Source organism: Physeter macrocephalus, chromosome 18, assembly GCF_002837175.3.
Source record: "Physeter macrocephalus isolate SW-GA chromosome 18, ASM283717v5, whole genome shotgun sequence".
NCBI lineage: Eukaryota > Metazoa > Chordata > Mammalia > Artiodactyla > Physeteridae > Physeter > Physeter macrocephalus.
This window is the reverse complement of record NC_041231.1, coordinates 36,365,680-36,380,073: the sequence shown is the minus strand read 5'-3', so window position 1 is coordinate 36,380,073 and position 14,394 is coordinate 36,365,680. Positions and strand designations below refer to the sequence as shown.

General features: G+C 32.9%; 1 protein-coding gene across 1 annotated transcript in view; it reads right to left on the bottom strand.

Moving 5' to 3' along the window:
* DNAH12 (dynein axonemal heavy chain 12) overlaps window positions 1–14,394 on the bottom strand; it is a 233,836-nt gene that overhangs the window by 164,106 nt on the left and 55,336 nt on the right. The window contains exons 12-16 of the mRNA XM_024123804.3: window positions 10,949–11,127; window positions 7,564–7,699; window positions 2,198–2,323; window positions 1,127–1,261; window positions 600–793 (exon numbers count right to left, since the gene is read on the bottom strand). Coding sequence (XP_023979572.1) covers window positions 600–793; window positions 1,127–1,261; window positions 2,198–2,323; window positions 7,564–7,699; window positions 10,949–11,127 — 770 coding nt within the window. The remainder of the gene's footprint in view (window positions 1–599; window positions 794–1,126; window positions 1,262–2,197; window positions 2,324–7,563; window positions 7,700–10,948; window positions 11,128–14,394) is intronic.

The following is a 14,394-nucleotide window of genomic DNA, read 5'->3' as shown; positions in this document are numbered from 1 at the left end:
GCATACCACAAAAAAAAAAAAAAAAAAAAAAAAAAATATATATATATATATATATATATATATATATATATTAAACTCAGAGACTTCTGGTGTGAGAAAAGGCATTAGAGATTCTTTAGGCTAGGCCCTTCATTTTATAATAGAAACAACTGAGAACAAGAGCAATTAACAGTTTTTCTCAGTCACACAGATAGAATGATGACAGACAATACTAAAACCACAATTTCAGCTATGCTGCAGGTGCAAAAATATGAATCAGACTGTAAACGGACAACTAACAGTATCCAAATAAAATGATGATTTGACTCCATACTTCTAATTCTTAGCGTCAAATGAATGAGTCAAATGAATTAATTGCATTAGAAATTGAATCAACTCTGGAAAACCCAAGTGAGACTTTAGATACTATATTAGTAAGGCTAGGTGGCGCCTTAGCAACATTTGATGCTTCTCCTATAAAATATTTGGTTTTTCTTTGAAATGGACAGATAAATCCTACTTTTTAAACACCTAGCCAACAACAACAACATAAATGAATGTACATTTTATAAATCTTTTTATATCTTTGCTTAATATTTTATTACATTACCAGAAATTACCGTTTTTCTGTTCGTTGCCACTTCAAAACTAAATTAAAAAACTTCTGATAGGGCTCAATGTTAACTTTTAATTTATCCAGTTCAGGATATTTTGTCAGCTCCCATCTGAAAAGTTCCTCTTCTTTATTAATAAATTGAACTTCTTCTTCAGATTCCTGAATACGTTTTTGTAGTTGTCTTATATCTGTCACATACTGAAAGCAAATAATTTCTTATTTCAAGAAATACCCAAGAAATGTTATAAAAATAAAATTATATAATACTGCATAGGCTATGTCCTTGCATTTATATAGCAACTTTAAACATCAACTTCACAACATTACCATGACACAAAGCAAAAGGTATGGTTATGTCTACCTTACAAATAGAAAACTAAATCACAAAAAAGATTACATAATTAGCAGCAGTCCCAGGCCTAAGAGTCAGGCCTCTGTTTGCCTTAGTAAGCACAGGTTTTTCTATATTATAGAAACATGTCGTGTATTAATCTACCAGCCTGCCATAGCTACTGTCTATATTTATCAGACCTGCTGCATGCGGTCCAGTTCTGCAAATTCTGCAAACTCTTCCATGCGGCGTGATTCCTTTTCTATTTCCAAAATCAGTTTCTCACTCTTTGCTATTAGCTCATTTTCTTTTTTATGTTTAACATTCTCAAGGAGCTTTAAAAAAAAATTAATCATGTTAACTATTTTGTTACAAAGCAAAGAATTATCAAATCAGAAATCCGAATGCTTTATACAGTAACAAAAAACATCAGCAAAGTAAAAATAAAACATTGTACAAAAATAAAACTTTGACTGATATAAAAATGAAAAGAATAATAAACCACAAAACTGCACAGAAAAACTTTCCTATATCTCCGAAGTGACTGTAAAAATTCTTATTTATTAAATAGATACTTTAACTATTTAACAGATTCTGGGAAAATAATAAAAGCTACCATATATTGAGCACTTGTTGTGTCAAGATTTATTAAACACTCTACCTATATTACCACAAGTATTAGTATCCTCATTTCAGAAGTAAAGAAATTTAAGCATATAGAGGTTAAGAGGCATGTCCAATGTCACAAAATCATAAAAGTCAAAATCTGGATTAGAACTCTGGCTTATCTAACTGAAGTCCATGCTTTTCATTACTACTATACCATCTCACTTCCCAATTTAGGAGAAAAAAGTTTACATTAGGACTTTTTCAAAATCTGAACTATATTCAGTCTTATATAAAATCCTGAATCTGCTACTTCTTCCTGGGAAAGTTACTTAACTTCTCTGAAACTCATTTTTCTCATCTATGAAATGGGGAAAATAGGAGCACCTGGGATTTTTGTGAGTATTAAATGATTTAATAGCACAGAGCTTACAATTATTATTATTAATTTGTAAATAGTTCTGACTTTTTAAATGTCAGTCCCATTTTTTACAACCTTGTGGGTTAAGCCTAAGCCTGCAGGGCCATAAATGTTGCTAACCCCAAAATCATACTGACACATGAAGATACTTTTTAAAGGTAGATGGCAAGTATGTATGAAAATTAAATGAACATTGTGCTTAAAATATCGTAATACAAAAATACATATTGAAAAATATATTCACCTCATCATTTTCATCAAAGATGGGATTAATTTTCCAAGGCCACATAAGGACAGCTGAATTTAAAGCTAAGTCTTCTGGAGGAAATAGAAATACATCTAAAAAGTAACTCATCCGGCGTTTGGATTCCTACAGAAGAAACTCCAGATATATTAAACCATATAGAAAATCTAAAGCATTATGAAAAAGAGAAGCAATAACAATTTCTAATACTCTTTCAAATTTCAATCTGACTCAGATTATTAACTGTTATTTCATATTACCTAAACCACACGGGTATTTCAATAACTGTAGGGTTATTTATTTGGCTTCATACCACACAATTGCAGATTTTTATACCAGAAATAAAGCTTTTTAAAAGTTTTCACTTGCAGTTGACTTAACAGAAAGGTACTCTTGAGTCTCCATGTAGATGACTGAAAATGATGATCAAATATGCGGCTTTTGTTCTGCAGCCCTTTAAATTTTTTTCTTTTAAAAGATTTTACATTTTTTATTCCTATGTATTTAATTTTTGAATCTTTGTTGACAAAGATTTTAGCATCTTTTATTTTGTTTTGCATTTTCAGTGGCAGTACCACTTTTTTTGCTTACCATTAGCATACAGCAACTGTCTAGAAAGAGTTTAGGGGTGAATGGCAAAAACAAAACAAAACAAAACAAAAACCTTTAAAACCAATAGATTTACCTTAATAGAGAAGTTGTATATCTTTACCCTCTATAGCTTACATATTTGCTGTATATGTATATAATATATATAATATGCAGAATGCATCATACATGTATTATGTTGCATGTAGAAATTAACCTAATAAAACCTGATTCATGGAATCAATTATATTAATAGATTAAAGGAGAAAAAGCATAAGATAACCCCAATAGATGCAAAAAAAAGATAAAATTCAATATGCATTCACAGTAATGTTTTTCACTTAATTTTTATTGGAGTATAGTCGATTTATAATATTTTGTTAGTTTCTGCTGTACAGCAAAGTGAATCAGTTATACATATATATATATCCACTCTTGTTTAGATCCCATTCCCATATAGGTCATTACAGAGTATTGAGTAGAGTTCCCTGTGCTATACAGTAGGTTCTTATTAGTTATCTATTTTATATATAGTAGTGTGCATATGTCAATCCCAGTCTCCCAATGTATCCTCCCCACCCTCCCATAGAAGATAATTTACTAATCTGATAAGGGAACCTATAAAAAAAACCTATAGCAAATTTCATACTTAATAGTGAAATCTTGAAGACTTTCCCTTTGAGATTGGGATCAAGACGACTTCTATTCAACATTGTACTAAAGATCCTAACCAGTCCATTGTAGCAAAGAAAATAAAGTTTTGGAAATATGTAATGTCTGATAAGGACAAAACCAAAACTGTCATTAACTACTAGTTATAAAATAGCATATGTAGACATTCCAAAAGAATCTTCGGATAAACTGTTAAAATTAAAAAGAGAAAAAAAAAACATATAGGGCTTCCCTGGTGGCGCAATGGTTGAGATATTTAAATAAAACTTTTTTATTAAGAAAAAATTTAGTGTAGCTATTACTTTGCATATAAAAATAAATTTTATATTATATTATAGTCAAAGTATAAAATAAATATCCATAAGTTCATATAAATAAATGATTGAATAAATTAATAAGCAGGGGAGAAGAAACAAGTCTCCTATGCAGAATAATTCCAAATAAATAATGTAGCTACTCTACTCTAAAGGAGGAAAGCACAACTCTCCGGTTCTTAAGTGTGGATGCATACAGTGACTTCCTTCCAAAGAAGACAGTATGGAAAGGGGGAGAAAAGAGTGGAGAGACATGATAAACACTACTTCTGCCTGGTGATCAAGCTCAACATCAAATGCCATGTTGATAATATGTATCCTTGAGATGATGTGATGAAAATGGCACTTTTCCTTTGTGATTCTCCTCCAAAAAACCGACTACCCGGTTCTAATCATGAGAAAAATATCAGACAAATTCCTACTTCTCAAAACTATCAAGAACATCAAAAGCAAGGAAAATCTAAGAAACTCTCAGAGCCAAGAGAAGCCTAAGGAGACATGACAACTAGATATAATGTGGTATCTCAGATGAGTTCCTGAGATAGAAAAAGGGCTTTCAGTAAAAACTAAGGAAATCTGAATAAACTATGAACTTAGGTAATAATATATCAATATTGGTTTATTAATTATAACAAATGTACCATATTAGTGTAAGATGTTAATAATGAGAAAATTGAGTGTGTGAGGATGTATGTGTAATATGGGAGCTCTCTGTACTATCTACTAGGTTTTTTTGTAAATCTAAAACTATTTTTTTAAGTCTATTAATATGTTAATTGTATTTTTGTATTCAAGTAACTAAGATAAGATGAAAAATTTAAGATATAATTTAATATAACATTAAAAGATATCAAGTATCTGAAAATATAACTAACAAAAGATGTGCACGACCTCTACAGAGAAAATTATAAAATATTAAGAGATGTTAATGAAGAGGTAAATGAATAAAAGATATATCATGAACTGGAAGACTCCACAGTGTATGTACTGATTCTCTCCATCTATTTAATGCATTTCTAATCAAAATTCCAACAGATTTTTGTGGAATGTGAAAAACTGATTCTAAAATTTATATTGGAAAGATGCTAATTCTCTACATTTATTATCGCTTGTATGCAATCTCAATGAAAATCCCAAAACGTTATTTTATGGGCTGTGATCATCTAATTCTAAAATTTATACGAAAATACTAATAGCCAAGAACAAACAAGAAACTTGATGAAGAATAGAGTGGGAGGACCTGCTCTACCGGGTATCAAGAATTATTATTGCTATTACAATTAAGCTGTTGTAATTAAGTCAGTGTGGTATTGATACAAGAATAGACAAAAGGCCAATAAAACAGAATAGAATGTCTTAAAACAGATCTGCACATATAGGGACACTTGATATATAATAGAGATGGCACTGCAGAGCAGTGGGGAAAGTATAGTCTCTTCAATAAATATGTAACTGCTCATGCATATGAAAAAGTAATTAAATAGGACCTCACATCATTCACAGAAATAAAATTCAGGAAGACTGAAAATCTAAACCTGAAAGGCAAAACTAAACAGCTTCCAGAAAAGGACACAAGAAAAAAATCTTGATGACTCTGGGTAGAAAAGGATTTCTTAAACAAGACACAGAAAGCACTAGCTGTAAAAAAAAAAAAAAAAAAAAAAATTGCTCCATTTGACTACATTAAAATTAAAAACTTCCATTCATCAAAACACCATTAAAAACTGAAATAAATTACAGAGTGAAGGAAAGGATATTTATCAATAATATATTCAAAACTACTACACTGAAATATACACTTAAAAATGGTAAAGATGGTAAACTTTATGTTATGTATATCTTATCACAATTTTTTTTAAAAACTACTATAAATAAATTAGAAAAGGACACACAACCCAAAAGAAAAATAGGTTAAAGACATGTACTGGAGTGAAATACTACACAGCCGTAAAAAAGAATGAAATTTTCCCATTTGTAACAATATGGATGGACTTGGAGGGTATTATGCTAAGTGAAATAGAGAGAAAGAAAGCCAGATAGAGAAAGAAAAATACTGAATGATATCACTTATATGTGGAATCTAAAAAATACAACAAACTAGTGAATATAACAAAAAAAGGAACAGATTCACAGATTTAGAGAACAAACCAGTGGTTACCAGTGGGGAGGGGGGAGGGGGAGAGGCATTATAGGGGTATGGGATTAAGAGGTACAAACTATTATGCATAAAATAAGCCACAAGGATATATTGTACAACACAGGGAATAGAGCCAATATTTTATAATAACTATAAATGGAACATAATCTTTAAAAATTGCGCATCACTATATTGTACACCTGTAACATATAATATTGTACATCAGCTATACTTCAATTTTAAATATAAATAAATAGATAAATAAAAATTTAAAAATAAAATTTTCTTTTAATCTTTTTAAAAAACAAATACTAGTATTTCACAAAAGAGGAGCTCCAAACGGTCAATAAGCATATGAAAAGTGTCCAGTTCATTTGTTTTCAGGAAAATGCAAATTAAAAATACAGTAACCTCCACCCAACAGACTGGCAAAATTTTAAATATCTCACAATAGCAGGTATGGATAAGGATATAAAACAACAGGACTCTTAAACACTGCTGATAGGAGTATAAAATTGGAACTACTTTAGAAAAGAGTTTGGCCTTAGCTAGTAAAGGTGAAAATAAGTATATCTTATAACACCTGGAAGAAATGCATGAATATACGCACCAGCGTACGCATACAGAAATGTTCCCAGAAGCATTGCTTTTAGTAGCAAAAGTAGAAATTACCCAACTATCCAGAACAGTAAAATTAAAATAATAAATTATTCTATGGTTATATAATATGAATACCAGACAACAATGAAAATAAATGAAAGTTAAGGAACAATGACATTACTAACATAATGTTGACAAGACACAAAAGAATAGAAATAGTATGATTCTATTTATATAAAGATTAAAATGAAACAAAAATTAGCTATATTGATTAGGAATGCATATTTAGATGGTAAAACTACAAAGAAGAGCAGGAAATAACTACTATAAAAGTCAGGATAGTGTTCACATCCAGAAAAAGACAGGAGATTGTAATGGTCTTCTAGGGTGTTGACTAGGTTCTATTTCTTTCCCTGGATGATAATTACTGGATGTTTACTTTATAGCATTTTAAATTGTAAATTTATGTTTTATGCAATTTTTGGTGTGTTTTGTATTTTACTTTTTTTTTTTTTTTTCCCTTTAGTCTGTGCCGTGCGGCATGTGACATCTTAGTTCCCCGACCTGGGATCAAACCCATGCCCCCTGCGGTGAAAGTGCAGCGTCTTAACCACTGGATCGCCAGGGAAGTCCCTACATTTCACATTTTTAAACAAAAATTAGAGTACAATATAGGTGAATAGGTATATAACCTGGTGGTGGGGAAAGTATACGCACATGTACTACTAAATGTAGAAACTATAAAAGAAAATATTTTTTTAAACCTTTGTTAAGGAGGCACACATGGTGGAACTAAAGAAAAATAAAAAAGATTACTGTAGAAACCAAGTCGACACCTCTAGGAGGTAAAGGAAGGGAAGTAGTTATGGTCAGATAGTCATACACAGAGGGTTTCTAGGGTGCTGGCAATATCCTATTTCTTGACCTTGTTGGTGGCAACATAAGTGTTCACTTTATAACTTTGTTTAACTATATGTTTTATACACTTCCAATATGTTTATCATATTTCACAATGAAAAAAATATTTTTAAATATGTAAATTTAAAAATTCTTACCTTGATCCGTGAAACCAACTCATGAATTCTTACAGTCCGGGCTTTTTCTACATAAGATATGAGCTCCATCATCTCTTCTGTTGTCTCAGGGACTTTTAATGCATGCTCTTTAATTGCTTCAAATTCACTGCAAATACTGACATAATACCCTGCTTTATTATAGTTAGAGTAATTAATGCTATATCACACTAAATAAATTTTATTATGATTACTATAAAATAGGAACTGTGATCCTAAAAAAATTGGTTAATTCACTAAGATATCTTAAAATATTTAAGCATAACTTATCTGACATAACTCAGGATACATCATACTTCTATAAAAGCTATAAAATTAAGGTAACATTTTCTGTGTGACATAGAGCATGCTTTGGATCAAGCAGCCCTATGTCTAAATCCTGCCTCAGCTGCTACTAGCTTTGAGAACTTATGTAAATCTCATAGGTTTAGCTTCCATATTTGTAAAATGAAGTTATTAACATTCATCTTGCAGGATTGCTGTAATACAATAATGAATAATGAATGTAAAAGAGCCTAGCACATAGTACACTCTCAATTACTGGTAACTATAACTATAATTTTTAGTATAATCATCAGCTTAATTATTATTATTATTAGTGTCCCTTGTGAAATGTGGTAAGTAAAAAGATCAAACCTCTCTATATATTTAAAAATCTATGATTCTTTCAGAATATATATGTATGTAAGTATGAACCTAGATACCCTATAGCCATTATTCAACTAAAGGTATATTTCATAGATTTTTTTTCCTTGTGCTTTGCAGTATCAGTACTGTCATGCCATTACTAGAAATATCAGAAAAAACCCTTGCAAAAACAAAGTACAAAAGAGGTAAGTGATTTTAAAAATAAATTTTAGTTCATGCAGGTATTTCATTTATATTATGTGAGTAATTATACTTATTCATTCATCTAATAAATAATCGAGTATCTACAATGTGCTAAGCAAAGTTCTAAGCACTGGAGATATAACAGCAAATAGATAAGTCCCTGCCATCATAAAGCTTACATTCAAGTTGATGAGAGAGACAAGAGCACATAAATATATAACACAATGTTAGGTAGTAAAAAGTGCTATGAAGAAAAAAAAAACAGCAAAGTAAAGGGATGAAGAATGATGGAGTATAGAGAAGGGGCCAGTATTTTATATAAAGTGGCCAGGAAATATCTCTCTAGAGAGGTGATATTCAAGATGAGAAAAGGAAAAAATGAGTCATTCAAATATCAGGAATAAAACTTCCAAGGAAGAAAAAATAGCAAGGATTAAAGCCTGAGGTAGCAATAAGCTTCACATAGTTTAGGAATGGCAAGCAGGGCAGTGTGAATACAAAGCAGAGGACATAACATGAAATTGTAGAGATGAGCAGGAATCAGATAATGTAGGGCTTGACAGTTAATTCTTGATTATCAAAATTTTAGGAGGATGCATTAATGTCGATAATGCAAAAAAAGACAGATGATCCTACTGTGGGTGCTTTCTTCTGACTAGAGCAGAATCTGAGTCACTTGGGGAGTGACATTACAGAAAAAGAAAAGGAGGCCTGAATTCCCTGGCGGTCCAGTAGTTAGGACTCCGTGCTTCGACTGAGGGGCCATGGGTTTTATCCCTGGTAGGGGAACTAAGATCCCACATGCCGTGTGGCATGGCCAAAAACAAACAAACAAACAAACAAAAAAGAAAGAAAAGAAAAGAAAAGGAGGCAGACAAGATTATTGAGAGCAAGGTGGCCCAACCAGATACTAAACCAAACTATGAAGTAAGAAAATTGTTCTTTAATAATTATTAATTTATTTAATAAATTGTGCTTAACATAGTGGCACATATTTTCTCCTTTTGATGTTACCTATCTCAAGTATGGAACTTAAATCGGAAAGAATCAAAGAATGAATGAGGCAGAGGAAAATGGACTTTTCAGCTGTTCTTATGTCATGGGTTTATAATAAGACAGTTATTTTGTTCAAAGAATTTTCCAGAAAAGTGACAGATATTACAAAAATAAATACCAAAAAAGTCATGTCAAACATAAAAATTTTTTCAATTAACTATGGTATTGTCACTGCTCTTACTCAACGGGATTGTTAGAAATGAAGAGTCTAATACTTTAACATCTTCAACATCTTTTTGTAGTATAATTTTGTACAAAGTACAGCTGACCAATACTTAACTTTCTGAGAGTCATATATTTTTTATTCATTTAAAAATATTTATTGATGTGATAGCTCCCTTTATTGGGTGCCTATTCTATGCCAAGCATGGTGTTAGATACTTTACAAATGTTATCTGTGATCCTAACATTAGTCCTGCAAGGAAGGTATTATTTTTCATAGTTGGCACCGCAGGAAATTGAGGCTCAGGGAAATTAAGTAATTTGCCTAGAGTCACGGAACTAGTTCATGGCAGAGACAGGATTCAAATCCAGGTCCCTCTGATTCCAAGGCACATAATTCTCTTACATTACTTCTGGGAAAATAAACATAATGGCTAACATTTCTTGAGTACTATGTTCCAGGCACTGTGCTAGGTGATTTATATAAATATTAGTTTTAATCCTTTATAGAAGTTGCAAACTAAAAGTCCTCTGGAGCCAGACAGGTAACAAATAAGTTAAATTATTTGGAGGATCAGTTGCTCGCGCACTGGATGAACAAACAAGAGGCCATTCCCCCTGTCAAAGAGAAAGTTTATTCTCAACTCCATTTACCACTATAGGCCTAACGTGGCATGGTCTTCCCACTTTTTCAAGAAAAGTAAGAGATCTGGAGAGAGAGTGTGTGTGTGTGTGTGCATGTGCGTGTGCATGTGTGTGTGTGTGCGTGCGTGTGTGTGAAAACTCCTAATTTTGAAATGTTGATAGCAAACTCAAAATTTGTTTAAACAAAATAAAAAACAATGTGAGACAAATAAAATACATTTGCATGACACATTCAGCTAGTAGGCCACTAGTTCATGAATCCAATCTATAGCCATCCTGCCAACTAGGTATTACTGTCTCCATTTTACAGATGCAAAAAATAAACTAGGTGACACAATAAGTAAATATCGTGGTCAGGAATGATCCCAGATCTTCCCAATATCACTGAAAGTCTATGGTTTTTTCATTACCATGCAACCTGTATCCAAAAGCTGGTGTATGTCAATTTCTTTTTTCAAAAAATCCTGGGTTGCCTCAAAACTAGTCTCAAACAGTATCAAACGAAAAGAAACCAAACCAACAAGACTATAAAAGAAACCCTCTTAGGAGGTAGCTATGGAGAAAAACTTGTAAGTACTTATATTTTAATCTCTTATTTTTAAACAAGAATTGTTACTAGCAAACTATTTCTTTTAGCCCTATAATTCTGAGTTTGGCAACCAATTCTACTTACCTTTCATTTTCTTTCCTATGTTTTGAAGCTATGTCATTTAGTAATATGTTTGCGAAGGCTTTTGCTTTGTTTGTTAGGCCTGTCTTCAAATCTTCACAATCCAAACGGACCATAGGGAAATGAGCCCACTGAGGCAAAAGCATTATTTCTGAAGCAAGACTGAAAAATTTTCCTACAAACTTAAAAAAAAGGATTTAAAACAAAAATGCTTAGAATTTTCAAATTCAGCTGTGATTTTATAGTACAGTATTATGGTGAAATTCTTAATTATATGATATAAATGTAAATTCATTTCTTTTTGCTAAGTGACTAAAATTTTTTCCATTATCGCACGAATCTTTTTTCACCTGTCCTTTCATTAAGGAATTGACAAATCTACCAGTAAATATCCAATATGATGACATTTATAGCATCAATATCTGGACATGTCACAGGTGAAATTTCCCTCAGTAACTATTAAAAAAAATTATCATCAAAGCCAACTCATCTCTTGGTTTAAAAACAAATCTGTATGATGTGACAATTTGGGTAGCTGACTAATATCAATGCTTGCTTGTGCCATTACTGATGCCTCACTGAAAATTCTAATTCAATCTTCAGGAAAATAAATATAAGAAATTTTTTCGTTTGGGTCAAAATAATCCAGGAGAGAAACATTGTGCCTTCCTCCTGTTACCAACATACCAAGATATTGAAATTTATACAAATTCCTAATACCCAGACACTGGGATACTTTTTTAAAATTGAGCAAAGTAGTATGGAATAAAACGTGGCAAGTTATGTTGTGGTAAGTTTTATGGAAAGTGAAACAAATCTACCAACTTTGGGTAACTTTGACTTAATTTCACAATCCATTTTTAAAAAAATTTTTTGGTCATGTCGCATGGCATGTGGGATCTTAATTCCCTGACCAGGGATTGAACCCACACACCCTGCACTGGAAGCAGAAGTCTTAACCACTGGACCATCAGGGAAGTCCCTCACAACCCATCTTTAATGTTGCCTCTACCTTCCTCCTCACCTCATCTCCACCCTCCACCAAAAGGCCTCATATTCCTTTTATTCTTCCTTAAGGAGACTTTTTCTTCATTTCCCTCTCTCTCAAGTCTACCCTATTTTTCTAGTCTCCAGTATTTAGTGGATTGCGCTTAAAATTTTCAATGTTTAAAGGAAATGAGGATATTAATTAGTTAGTTTAAAGACTATCCTCAGTAGTCTTGGGTTTTGGTTAAAAATATACAAAATAGAGAGTTGATAGAGCTGATGGCACCTGAGAAGGGAGAAAAGATGTTTTCTCATTCTCAAAGGCCATCATCCAGTTTTTCAGGGATGTAATTAACAGATATGGAAAATAAAATGGGCTGGATCAAAGAAAACATGGCAACGGGAAACAACACAAATGTCCATTTACAGTAGAATTGATGGCATATTCATATATTGGAGTGCTATGCTATAATAAACTAGGACTATATGCAAAATATGGATGAATTTCATAATGACGAAAGAATAAAAACACAAAAAATACATGTAATATGATATCTTTCATATAAACTTACCATGGGCAAAACTAAACTATATTATTTAAGGATGCATACATAGGTGGTAACTATAAAGAAAAGCAAGAAATGTCAGGATAATAGTTCCCAATAAAGAAGGGAGAAGATTATGGTTGGAAAGAGGCACATGGGTGGCTTCTGGAATACTGCAAAATTCTAACTCTTAATCTAGGTAGTTATTAAGTTAGAATTACCTATAAATCTGTACATATATGCTTTACATGATTTTTGTATTATATTACACTTTTTAATGGAATATTTTAAACGTACAAAAGTAGGTAAAATGTACCCATTTTCCAGCTTCAACCATTATGAACTCATGGCCAATCCTGTTTTCTCGATACCTCTAACCACTCCCCTTCTGTTTTATTTTTACAAAAATCCCAAGCATCATATCATTTCCTCTACATATATGTGTAATTCATAATTTTTTATTTCTCCCAAATAGGCATACTATTCACAACTATAGTATGTCATAATTGACAAAAAGTCCAGGGGTAGATCACTAAACCTAAAAGTAAATTTTTATATAATTACATAAACCATCCAGAAATTATAAAATTCTAGAAAATTTCACAGCAAAATACTAGGCCTAAGAAGAGAGTCACTGTGAAACCCAATGAAACATGTTCCCAGCCTAGAGATTTAGGGTTTCCAGATGCTAAAAGTTATGGCCAGGATCAAAAAATTTAGCTGTTAGCTCATAGAATATTTATTGTGCCTATTCTCTGAAGAGCATTGTATTGAGATATATGGTAAAATACAAATGAAAGAGAATATACCATCACTGATTTTATGAAACTAATAATGCATTTATAAATCCATTATGTATTTTTATAAACACACAAAAACCAAATAAGGTATAAAGTGTGCAAATTAGAAAAAACGTACAATCATCTCATAGATACAGAAAAAGCATTTAATGAGATTGGTTCAAGATGGCGGAGTACAAGGACATGCTCTCACTCCCTCTTGCAAGAACACCGGAATCACAACTAACTGCTGAACAATCATCAATAGGAAGACACTGGAACTCACCAAAAAAGATACCCCATATCCAAAGACAAAGGAGAAGCCACAATGAGAAGGTAGGAGGGGCGCGATCACAATAAAATCAAATCCCATTACCGCTGGGTGGGTGACTCAGAAACTGGAGAACAATTGTACCACAGAAGTTCACCCACTGGAATGAAGGTTCTGAGCCCCATGTCAGGCTTCCCAACCTGGGGGTCTGGCAATGGGAGGAGGAATTCCTAGAGACTCAGACTTTGAAGGTTAGTGGGATTTGATTGCAGGACTTTGACAGGACTGCGGGAAACAAAGACTCCACTCTTGGAGTGAACACACAAAGTAGTGTGTGCATCAGGACCCAGGGGAAGGATCAGTGACCCTATAGAAGACTGAACAAGACCTACCTGTTAGTGTTGGAGGGTCTCCTGCAGAGGCGGGAGGTGGCTGTGTCTCACTGTGAGGACAAAGACACTGGCAGCAAAAGTTCTGGGAAGCACTCCTTGGCATGAGCCCTCCCAGAGTCTGCCATTAGCTCCACCAAAGAGCCTGGGTAGGCTCCAGTGTTGGGTCACCTCAGCCCAAACAACCAACAGGGAGGGAAGCCAGCCCCACCCATCAACAGACAAGCAGATTAAGGTTTTACTGAGCTCTGTCCACCAGAGCAATAGCCAGCTCTACCCACCACCAGTCCCTCCCATCAGGAAACTTGCACAAGCCTCTTTGATAGCCTCATCCACCAGAGGGCAGACAGCAAAAGCAAGAAGAACTACAATCCTGCAGCCTGTGGAACAAAAACCACATTCACAGAAAGATAAACAAGATGAAAAGGCAGAGGGCTATGTACCAGATGAAGGAACAAGATAAAACCCCAGAAAAACA